The 12,476-nt window shown below is 46.0% G+C and overlaps 1 protein-coding gene across 5 annotated transcripts in view; it reads left to right on the plus strand.

Moving 5' to 3' along the window:
- Positions 1-12,476, plus strand: part of WDR25 (WD repeat domain 25) — a 152,110-nt gene that overhangs the window by 103,332 nt on the left and 36,302 nt on the right. For all 5 annotated transcript variants that reach the window (XM_005562206.4, XM_005562209.4, XM_065518454.2 and 2 more), the window contains exon 4: positions 3,848-3,978. In XM_005562206.4, the coding sequence (XP_005562263.1) occupies positions 3,848-3,978 (131 nt within the window). The remainder of the gene's footprint in view (positions 1-3,847; positions 3,979-12,476) is intronic.

The raw sequence follows: 12,476 nt of genomic DNA on the forward strand, positions 1-12,476 counted from the left end.
CCTGGAGCCCTGAGTGATGATAGGATTCCAAGCATAGATGTTAGGGTGGACAGGTGGTGCTGCCCCGGCCACATGGGTGGCCACCTTGGGGAGCTTGATGTCTCCACCTGAGAAAGGAAGAGGGGCAGCTTGGGGGAGCCACCATTCCAGAGTTCCCAGGTGCCTTATCACAGTCATATGGGGATGGAAGCACTGGTCATAGAGTTAGCAGAACAAATGGAATTTCTGTATTGTGTTTTAAACATGTTTTTGCTTTAACAATTTTTTTATTTGTATCATTATTGATTCAAGGAGAAAATAAGTGATTTTTCCTAGCTCCAAGAAGATCCAAACAGTTTTTATACTGGTTGAGCTCATTATAATGAGATCAATAAAGTCAGTGCCAGTGGATTAAACATTTTAAAACTCAGTTTCCTATAATAAGGATACAGTGAATAAACAGAATTTTCTATAACAAACAGGTAAACAAGCAAGATGGTCTTAAGGTTAAAGGTTATGTAACAGCTAACCATTGCGCTGAAAGTAACATTGCCCGGGAGAGGATATGATAAACAAGCTCCTTGATTTATGAAAAGGTAGAGAGGAAGAGCCTGTCTGACAAGTTAAGACCTTCTCCTCTGGCATGGCTAGTGTTCATGTTCAAGATATTTCACTGATGAATATTTTCCAGACTTTACCCATATCTCTTTAACACATGTAAAGGGCAGCCCAGGGCGTTGTATTTTCAAAGCCTCATAGGAAAAGCCCAAAAGCATTAATCTCTGGAGGTTATTGCTATTTAAAAACCTGTATCCCAGCCGGGCGTGGTGGCTCATGCCTGAAATCCCAGCACTTTGGGAGGCCGAGGCGGGCGGATCACGAGGTCAGGAGATTGAGACCATCCTGGCTAACACGGTGAAACCCATCTGTACTGAAAATATAAAAAAATTAGCTGGGTGTGGTAGCAGGCACCTGTAGTCCCAGCTACTTGGGAGGCTGAGGCAGGAGAATGGCGTGAACCTGGAAGGCAGAGCTTGCAGTGAGCCGAGATCACGCCACTGCACTCTAGCCGGAGCAACAGAGCGAGACTCCATCTCAAAAAAAACCAAAAACAAACAAACAAACCAAAAAACAAACCTGTATCCCTTGGTTTTAGTTTGTAATTGAACCAATGATGAATTCAATAATTTGGGGTTTAATTTTGTAAACTCTAATAGCTCTCTTTTGTGGATTGCTGTTTGCCATGCTCTGTGGAAGGCTTCATGCACCATGTTACATTTAGCTGTCATGACAACCTTACATGTGTAAGAGTGTGAGACACAGCAGTGCAAGGCCCCTCCGCTGGAAGCGACAGAGCTGGGATGGGATCTGGGTCTGCATGGCTCTGAACTCCTCAACTATACCATCTCCTGCTTCCAACATTGTGCCAGATAATGAAGATAATGATGGCTATGGTCCTAATCTCTGAAACAAAGTCTTATTTGAGAACTTCTTAGTTAGCAAGATTTCTACCTTAGTGTTTTCACTAGGTATCTAGAAACTTACTAAAAAATTTAAAAATCTTGTAGTTTTGAACCCTTTTAACAACGAAAAGCAGTAAGGGCCTAGTTATTGTAAGTAAAAATAGGAAAAAATGTATAAACTACAGCTTATCTTCTAAATGGAAATACTTAAAAAGACAGATTTTCAATGTCTTTAGGGGGTTGAGGAAAAATAACATTCAGATTTTTTGTTTGTTTTAGCAGAAAAAGTTCGATCATCATCTTTTAGCAATTCAGCTTTCACGTTTTCTCTCATCTTTCTTCCCCATTGTTGGCAAGACTGTATCACTGCACTTTTGAAAAAACATATGGATAATTCACTGTCATTTCTGAAATTAAGCATATGGTTATATGCTATGGTCCAAAAACAAGGGACATTTTTTTCTCCAGGCAGATAGAGTTTATGTTTCCTTTTGGATTTAAGGGTTGGCAATGAATGCCAAGTGAGCAAGAAGCCGGCCACCGAATGTTCTCAGCAATAAGTGCAGTATTCCCTGTGGGGAGAAAGAGTCTGGCAGTCCTGGGCCTTCTTGATGGTATGGGGACTGCAGTGGCATCCGTGTCCTCCTTTTCTGTCTAGGGGATGTGATGGTGGTCCCTTCTGACAGTCTCCAGATGACCCCCAGCCACGTGGCTGAAGTGAGTGTCCTGGGGCCTCTGTGCTGCCACATTGCTGCTCTGAGTCCCTGGCATAGGCACATATAAGGGTATATTAAAATATATTTTAAAATATTGACTATTTTATCCTTGTATCATCCTTTAAAGTGTTCTATTTTTGATATTTTAATAATGTTTATAATATGTTGGTACAGAAGCACATTATACAACTTAAAACAAATATCTATATATTGGTGATGTGTGCCTTAGGTTTTTCATGGATGGGGTGTACCGTCAAACTATAATAGTTTGGAGACCATGGATCTAGGCAGATTGGGTCTGTGAAAGCCTCCCGCTGTGACTGTCGTGAGTACTGATTGATGACTTTCATTTCCACACCTGGTGAGCTGGCAGAGGCCTTCACTAATGTGTGGGGGTCACAGAACACAAAGCTGGGCAACCTTTTGTGCTTTCTGAATTGAATGAGCAAGTGCTGTTTCCTGGGTTCCTGTGAGTGGAAATGATGCTTGAGACCTCGGTGTCTTCATGGTCTTCTTCGCCACCAGCTTCCCGTGTCCCTAAGTAGCCCACTGCTCAGTCCCATGGGGGAGTTTCTATGGGTACAAGGCAGTCGAGGTTCTTCCTCCTGTGCTGTGAGAGCCCTCATGGCACCTCTGAGCGAAGCCTGCTCCACGTTTCTGACTGGGTGGCGTGTGGCAGGTGCTCTGCCTGGTGTGTGAGCCCTGCCTGTGGGGGGCATATACGGGGTGGCACCCAGAGACTCCCATGGTGAGAACACCCTGCCAAGGCCGGTCTGCCTTCTTGATGTAGTTTCAGATGGATGAGGTGTGGACAGACAAGAATGACAGCCAGTGCTCTGGGACACAGGGGCTGCACTGGGTAGTGGAAGGAGGACCAGCTTTGACCTGCTCCAAATGATTGATGTTTTCGAAGTTTATATAGCTTACCTCTAAAAGATCATAGTGATAAAAAAGACATTTTCCACACCATATGTGTATATATGTACACACACAGACACTTACCATAATGCATATAAATGCTTGACAACAGTTTATGATGTATTTATAAAGGACAAGGACTGCCTTATGTCCTGTAGAGCCAGTGAGACCCCCAATGGCCCACATCACTCTGTCCAATCTGTGCTTGGGCCACTATGATGGCCACTCTCATTTATCGCCCAGCGTCTCAGGCCATCCCAGCTGCCATGCTCCATAGCAGACCATTCATCCATTATTATAAGGTGGCTGATCCTGAAAAGTATCACCTTAGAGCAGTCCTGTTTTTGGTTTCTAGACTCCCAGGTAAATAATCTACTGTGTTAACCGTGGAGCCTTGGAAATGTTCCATGACCTCCCTGGGCTTGGTTTTTGGTTGTGAAGTGGGCATAGGGTCGTTGTGTGGTTTATATGAGCTAATGCATGTCATGCTGACAGCAAATATGAAAGGTGCACTCATTGATCCACCCATCTAAGCTCAGCCCAGGCGGAGGGGATGTTCAGCTAGTCAAGGGTGGGCTGGCCAGAGAATCAGAGAATAAGGGCAAATCTTGCTGCTGCCACTGTCATATTTCCAGAAAGTCTCCGTTGGGCCACATTGGGCCCAGGGAAGCTGTGTTTGCTATGGGCCCCATACCAGATGGCATCTTAGTTTTAAGATATTTGTTTTGTGACCTAAGTTTTCTAACCCTCTCTTCTCTTTTTGTGTTGTAGGAACCCAACTATTTAGTGGTCGAAGTGACTTTAGAATCACTACCTTGAAATTCCATCCAAAAGACCACAGCATTTTTTTATGTGGAGGCTTCAGCTCTGAAATGAAAGCTTGGGATATAAGGACTGGCAAGGTAATAGCCATCTTCCTAACTTGGTCTTTCCACAGGAGAGCTTGCTTCGACAATTTGAATAATTGGGGGCAGGTCAGCATCTATATATAGGGCCCTTGAGGTGGAATAATTACCACTTAATATTTAATCAGTGCTAAGCATAATTTTTAGATGTTTTGAAAGAACATTCTTGAGTTGTCAGACTTAAAATATCATAGGTGCAATTTTATGCAGCATATTACTAAAAATATTTGTTGAACACCTACTGTGCACAGATGCTTCCAGATGATATAAAATGAATCTGCTAGGTTACTCAAGGGAATAATGTGTGGATACAGATAACTTTGGTACAGAGAATTGGTTTGTGTGTGTGTGTATGTGTGTGTGTGTGCACTTGTATGCATGCTTGTGAGAGAGGAAGGGAGGAGGTAAGTGCTTTTAGCTTGCTGTGGGAAGGCTTCTTAGAGGAGCCACTGTTCCTGGGTCTTAAAGGCTGGTTGTGATTTCCATACCCATCCTTTACTACAACCTGCTGAGCCTTTTACCATCACCACTTACTAGATGGCAGCGCCACCCTAGTTGTTCAGGCCAAAAACATCAGAATCAGCACTGTCTCTGCTCTTTGCATCATATCCCCATATGCAAACCATTAGCAAATTCTCCAAAACTTGGACACTTTTCCCCACATCAGCTCTTGTAGCTCTGCTATTGTCTCTCACTGGGATGGTTGCAGGAGTTTCCCATCTGATCTCTCACTTTCCCCCTTGCCCCTTGCAGGCTGTTCTCAACACAGCCACTATACTGGTCTGTTACAGTGTGACTCAGACATGTCACTCCTCTCATCAGAATCCTCCAGGCTCTGATCTTGCAGTAAAAGCCAATGTCTCTGATGATCCACAAGGCCCAAATGTACCTCCCTGGCCTGGGTGCCATTAGTGCCAGCCCCACTAGGCTCCTTGCCTTCCCTGAACATACCAGCACATTCCTGCCTCAGGGTCTTTGCACTTGCCACTCCCTCTGCCTGGAAGGCTCTTCTGCCTGTTTCCTAGGTAGAGGCTTGCTGCCCCCTGTCGTGGGGCTCTGCTCACATGTTACCTCTCCATGAGGTGCCCCCTGCCCACAACCCACTAGCATCTGCTAGTCCCCTCTGCTATCTCATTTCTCTCCATAGCATTTACCATCACCTGACGTATTACGGATTTTATGTGTTCATTCATTTGCCTATTTCCCTCCTCTAGAATGTAAGCTCTTTGAGGGCAGAGAGTTTTGTTTGCTGCTGACATCTGGCTTCTAAAACAGTGCCTGGCACATAGTAGGCACTGTGTGAATCATGATTGACTGAATGAGTAAATGACGGAGGAAGAGAGTCATGCAGAGAGTGCAGATACAGGAGGTGGGAACACAGGATGCCTGTGGGGACTTGGCTGGGCGTGGGCTTCACACAGCAAGGTGGCCTGGGCAGAGAGTTTTTCAACGCTGTGTGTCTTGGTCTCAACAGTGGGGAGCCACGGGAGGTTTGTGAACATCTCTTGCCTTGGTCCTAGATAGGTGCAGCGTCCAAGCAGGTCTGTCCTGAATAGAGGCTGTCCATGTGTTCCAGAGGGAGGAGGGTGAGACAGAGCCCTCAAGGCCTAGATTCCAAATTTGCCTTCCTGCTTCAGACTGGCTGGCACAGGAAGACCCTTTCCCGACAGGCAGTTGGAAGGGGCTGTGGGTTTTTTGAGGAGAGCCTAAATGCAGAGACTTTTCTTGACAGAGAATGGGAAGTTTTGTCTGTACATGAGATCTTGCTTGAAGTACTCACAAGTGGGAGCATAGATAGATGTAGTCTTTAAAAAAAATCACACATTTTTCTTTTACAAAGGAACTTTCTTATAAAAATATTTGGAAAAGAGCGGAAATTACCCATAAAGAAGTGGACACAGTGGCATTTTTAAAAAAACCCGCCAAAACACTTTATATTTAGGATACAAATACATGACAAGTGAAAGAAAACATTTGAACGTGCCTTGTGAACTGGAAACTCTTAGTCATACCATTTGAAGTGGGACCTCCTGAGCACCCAGCCACTCCTGACAACCACGTCCCTTATGGGTGCGCTTACTGTTCTTAGCCTCAAAGACCAAACACGTAAGAAATTACTCACCAAGGACGCCATCTGATTTAAGCATTTGTTAAAAATACTGGATTTTTTCCTAGGGCAGATGCCAGCTGACGAGCTCTGAAAATGCTGGGGGAGAAGCAATTAGAAGCAGATGTTGCTGTGACTGGTGTTGGCATGTTTGCGAGTCTCTCCCAAGATAGTAATGTGGCTAAGGGATCTGTGCAGTATTTGTTTTTACTTCCTTTCTACCAACAATCCTCCCCCGCCGGGTCACGGGGCTCGTTCCATTTGCATCAGTTGGGCTCAGGGGACAACACTCTTTCCTGCTTTGACAGGTGTTGCCCATGTGTCTCAAATGAACTCAGCAGGAGGACCAGGGAGGAGGCACAGCCCTTGCCCTCCAGGGGCTCCCGCCTGGGGCTGCTCCCTTGTCATCCCTGTGGGCTCCTGTGGCGCTGTCCCAGGTGCTGAACCTTCTGGCTCAGCCTGGGCGTGTATGTGAACATCCAGAAGCAAGCAGCTTGACTTTTTCCAGCTGCCTTCAGGGACTGCGGTGGGAACCGCAGGTGGAAGTAGGAGGGACACAGACCTTAGCTTAAACCAAGACAGGCCTTCCCTTTTAAATACAGTGGGGAAGGAATGTTTTGTTGTAAAAGTAATATGTAATCATATGACAACATTGGAAAATTCAGGTAAAGAGAGGAGGGGTAGTCCAAGCAGCCAAAGGTAAACATTAGCAACATTTTGATATTCTTCTTTCTGTTTTTTTTTTTTTTTCCCTTGTGGTTTTTAAAAAAATTATAAAAGCACTATTTGGTCTTATTTTTATACACAATTTTGTATTTTGCTTTTCATGTGGCATTAGAAGGATATTCTTTGTTAGAGCATACTCTCATAAGGTCTTCAGTCATATTCCTTTGTCTCAGGGTGTCCCTGACTCACTGCCTCGAGTCTCTGCAGGACTCAGAACAATGTCTGGCCTAGGCAGGAACTCAGTAAGTATCTGTGGATCAAATGAATCAGATGAATGCTTTAACATATTAAACCATTAAACCATGCTTTAACATATTAAACCATTTCCCTGTGTTAGACATTTAAATTCCTGTGTTGCCATTTAAATTTCCCTGTGTTGCCATTTAAAATTAATAGATGTGAATATAGAGATCAGCCGTCAGCAAACTATAGCCCGAGGCTAGTCCAGCTTGCTGCCAGTTTTGTAAATAAAGGTTTACGAAACAGCCACACTCATTTATTTATGTATCATCCGTGGCTGCTTTTATACTATAGTAGCAGAGTGGAGTCGTTGCAACAGAGACCACATAGCCCACAAAACTAAAGATGTTTAAGATCTGGCTGACCTTGGCATAGAGAGATGTGATTCTGACATCTGTCACCCTGTTGATTGTCAGGACTAATCCTCCTGAGCTGGCTGACAAGGTGGGTGTCTTGCCCCATTCTGTGTTCCCTGCAGAAACCAGGTGCTCAGAGAATGTGTTTTCTAGGTGGGAACTGTTCCTTCAGTCAAGGGTATATAAGTTGTTTCTCTCTCATTACAATCTCTAAACAAACTATCAAGGTTGAGTTTATTACACATTCCACTGTAAGAAACATCTTTGTGCATATAGCTTTTTCCACATTTGGGATTCATTTCCTTAAGCTTGAATCTCAGGATGAAAATTTCTGGGTCAAAGCAAGCCTACATTTTGAAGGTAAGGAGTAGGTTTCTGCCAGCAGAACTGAGGGGAGTGAGGCCAGACAACCTCTCCCTGGGATCTTAGGGCACGGTGAGTAGTTGGAACATATAACTTTTTAGTTACTTTCCAGTCATGAGGTTTTATGATTCCTTAAACGTAGCCAAGTGATAAGTGTTAAGATTCTGGACTTTTGTAGTCTAGCCCAATTCATTACAGCAAATGGGCTATTTGACTCCCTGTCTCCTCTTCTTGGCTGATCTCGGGTGATCTCTCCACCTCGGGTTTGATGTTTGTAGCACATCTCGTCACTGCAGTGTGCCTGACTTCATCTCCAGAGGCCGGCAGGACGTGTTCTGCACAAGCCAGCTGTGTGTATTTACTCGAAGCTGGCTTCCTGCTGCTGCTGCAGCATCCTCTGACCCCTCTCCTCCCGGCAGTCTGCTTGAACATGGGTGTGGTCTGGAACCCAGGACGCTTGTGGTCTGACCTTTACAGTATGAGGGTCAATTTCTGCAGAAGCCCCCTGAGCCTCTAGTGCCATTGGCCTGAGCTGCAGGAGACCTGGGCTCACGTCCTCCCTCTGTTACTCGCTTGGCTGGGTGATTTCGGGCACATTCCTTAAGCAAAAGCCTCTCTGATCCACAGTTTTTTAATTGGTATCATAAAGTGGCACCTCCAAAGTAGGGTTTCTCAAACTCACACGTGTAGGAGAGCACCTGGGCTTTTGTTAGGATGCAGGTTCTGTTTCAGCAGGTCCAGGTTGGGATGAGACCCTGCATTTCTAACAAGCTCCCAGGAAATTAAGGGGAGGATAGTATATGGACAACATTTTGAGAAGCTAAGGACCAAAGGGCCTCTGAACTTAGAAGTCCCTTGCTTCTCTCATTTGAACCTTATCTTCAATTAGCCTGTACCATCTGTGACCTATCTCAGGGACAGTGATCACTTTTGATCTGTGGGCGCTTTTATCCACAGGTGTTTATTTACAGCCGCCTGGTGTGGGAGCCTGAGTCACCTCTGTGCCTGGCATCCCCGACAGGGCCTGGACCAGAGGAGGTGTTCAGGATAACCTGGAGTGAGCTGATGGGGTCAGCCGCCACTGTCATTGTGATAGAGACCTGCACCACCTGCCCACAACCTCAGGGGCAGTGGCCACCCTGGGATCTACACAGAAGGCATGGCCCCTCTGACAAATGGGATATGAAGGCTAGCTGGAATTCAACTGTAGTGAGTCATTCCAGAGGTGTGGACAGAGGCAGGAGGACTTGGGAGACCCTGTGTTAGATGAGATATGGTGTGGCCATCGAGGCACTGTAGTTCTCCACTAAGGCTGAGCTCCTCTGCTCTCCAGTGTTTGGTGGATAACAGAGTTATGAGTTTCTTGCATTTCCAGCTTTGCGGTGCTGTGGCTCTGTGCCCAGCACAGAATGGAAGCTGTAGAATTGCAAGAGAAGCCCAAGACACGGACTCAGCTGTACTGGGCCCTCTAGCAGTGTGGGGAATGTTCCAAGGTAGCCACCTTCAAGTTCACTTTAAGATGACTATGTATTTTGAACCAAAAGTTAGGATAAAAATAAAAAGAAATTCTCCTTTTGTAACATGAATCAGATTTGTTAAGAAAGCATATACAGCAAATTTGGTGAATCACCTTTTTTGCAGGACTACATTATGGAACCCCAACCTCAACAAATTACCTCTCAGTTAAGGCAAGATTGAATACTGGAAATTGGAGCAGCCCTGGAAAATCTAGGACATGTGGTTCCTGCAGCTGGCAGCCTGGACTCTGCCCTAGTTCCTCCTCTCTTTCTATGTGCAGGGTGACATTGGGCAGGCTAGTGGTCGAGTGGTTCTTTTGTTGTCTAGCTCCTACTCTGCGCCTGAGAAAAAGAGTTGCAGGTGCGTTCAGATCTGCCAACTTTGCTCCTCCGGGGAAGGCTGCACACCTCTAAAACCCCAATTCCCTGCTCACTCTGGGACTCTCATGATAAAACCAGCTCTGACAAGCCAGCTCACTTTCTCCAGCACACCCTGGTGTCACATTGACACTAATCGTGAATATTTCATGCTTGTTCTATATCTTTTCTCCCTACTTTTATTATTATTTTTAAATTTGTAAAGGGACATCTTGACTTCCAGATCTTGGTTTCTTGACCTCCTTCTCTAACTTTGTCCCACACCCTCTACAGGCACGTGTCCTAATGTGCAGATGACAGGGGAGTGGGTGGCTCACCCTTGGGCCTGTGTGGATCCTCAGCTCAGCTTCCTATGAGCCCAGCTCATCACTAGTATGCTGTAGCGTTCTGGTGGCATGTGGACTCCCTGAGGGAAAGAGTTGTGCCTCATTTACCGTGGTATTCCCAGCATCCACCATAGTGCTAAGCACATAGTAGGGAGGGAGGGGAGGCGCAGACTGTCGCATGAATGACTGATAGCTCTAATCAAGACCAATTCTTAAAATCACAAGTAATTAACCCAGCCAGTTGAATGGAGGCTGAGCCGCTGTCATTAATTTGCTTATCTCCTTCCCCTCCTGTGGGCATCCTTCCTTGGATGGGAGTAGTCTCAGGATGGTAGTAATAGGAGCTGGTAAAGCAGCAGGTGGTGGCTGGGCCGGCCTGGCCTGACTGATCTAGGGCACGGGCCAGAGCTACCCAGGGAGCATTAGAAACTATTGCTGCCCAGGATGGCCTAGGCATTGAGGTTTTTGAAAACTCTGCAGGTGATTCTAATGTATAGCCAGAGTTGGGAGCCATGGTGTAGGTGGTTTCTGTGGGGCTTCTGCCCCAATGGATGAGACCGTCTTTGAGATTTGCACTTCTATGATGGTGGCCATCCAAGAGATGGCTTCGCCTACTTGGCTCAAAGTGCCATCAGTTTTGTGGCATTGTAGGCAGGTTGCTTATTTGCCCTAATGAGATTTTGATTACTCTCCATTTGTCTCTTTCATCTGTTTTATATTAAAACGACTTTTTATTTGGACTTTTTGTGCTTTCCACAGTCTTGACTAAGCTTTTGCTGCAAGCTAAACTTTGTATGCAGATGAGAGTAGGAGCCTAATGGTGGCAAAGACAGAGGACCCAAGGCTGTTCCTTGTCTTTCCTGGCTCCTGTTTCCTCATCTGTCAACTGGGGTGTGGCGGAACGCCTGCTGATCTCAAGAACCCCTTTCAGCAGCCAGTGCTGACCACAGTGCGCCTCCTGCGGGCATCACGCTGTGCACACTGTGTGTGCGATGGCTCGTTTCCTTGTGGCCTCCTGGGAGGTGGACTGGGTGCTGCCACCATCCCCTTCCTCTGTCAGGGCCCTGAGGCTTGGAAGGACTCAGTTATACACCACAAGCACACGGCCAGTTTGTAGTGGGGTAAGACTGTGTACTGGGGTGGTTTGATGCCTAAACCCTTACAGATCCTCTTGTTCACAGTGTGAATTCAGCTTTGGTCTTGAATGAACATACAGTCATGCACCACATAATGACGTTTCGGTCAATGTCAGACCACATATAGGACAGTGGTCCTGTAAGATTATAGTGAAGCTGAAAAATTCCTATCACCTAGTAATCACCTGCAGCGTTCAGTACAGTGACAAGCCATCCAGATGTATAGCCTAGGAGCCATAGGCTAGACCACTAGCTTAGGTGTATCGCAGGCTATACCGTCAAGGTTTGTGTAAGTGCATGATGTTCACGCAATGACAAAATCGCCTAATGACGCATTTCCCAGACTGTATCCCTGTCGTTAAGCATCATATGACTGAATCTTTATCAGTGAGGACTGTGCATTTTGTTCTTGGAGAAGCCTGCATGGACAGCCCTGGCATTCACATGCTCGCTGAGCACTGCCGCGTGCAGCTCTGCACCTGCTGTCAGGACCTGGCCATGGATGGGACAGTGGTGGGTTTTGTTCTGAGGGACCACAGCCCTGTAACCTCAGGCCTGAAAACAGAACCCAACATGTCTGTGAGAGCAGCCTTCCTGCCCCCACAGCATTGGCAAGGAAACTGGTTCTGAAAGGTTCAGCTGTCAGTGCAGGGTAGGCAGCCATTGAGGGGATTGGATCTGAACCCAGGTCTTCCTCTATTTTCTGCTTCTCCTTATTGCAGGAAGAGGACACATTTCATTTATCCACGTCACAAACATTTTCTGAGCCCCCACCAGAAACCAGGCATTGTCCCAGGGCATGGGACAACAAAATCCAGTTAGACAGTCCATGTTTTAAAGCTGTAGAAGGGACTCTGAGAACATCTGTTTCTTTCAATGTTCAGTGGATCCACCAGCTTCACTGACTGCCTTCACACAGTTGGCTGGGGAGTCCCTGTGCATCCCCTGGGTTGTCTAAAGTCTTAGGCAGAAGTGGGCAATTGGTTCGCAGAATCTGGAACCTTAGAGACCTGTCCTGCAAGCCAGTCCTCCTCTTCAGCCTCCCTCTGCATCACTTTCACTGGGACTGGGTAAGAAGACCCCTGTTTAAAACCCACACATGAGCTGCCAACAAGCTTAGTGGATGACAGTGGGAGGTCCATGGCACTCAAGAGGGCAATGTTCCAAGACTTTAATTAACACCCACCCCATTTGATAACTTATGCCCTTAAAAATGAAACAGGCAATTTCAGAAAATATAAAGCAGGTTCTTTGGACCTGTGCTGATTCTCTAAATATGACGTTTCTGTAATTCTAATTTATAAATCTTCTATAATACATGTGGCCACTAAAATAATCTCTGTGCT

Source organism: Macaca fascicularis, chromosome 7, assembly GCF_037993035.2.
Source record: "Macaca fascicularis isolate 582-1 chromosome 7, T2T-MFA8v1.1".
In the NCBI taxonomy this organism is placed as follows: domain Eukaryota; kingdom Metazoa; phylum Chordata; class Mammalia; order Primates; family Cercopithecidae; genus Macaca; species Macaca fascicularis.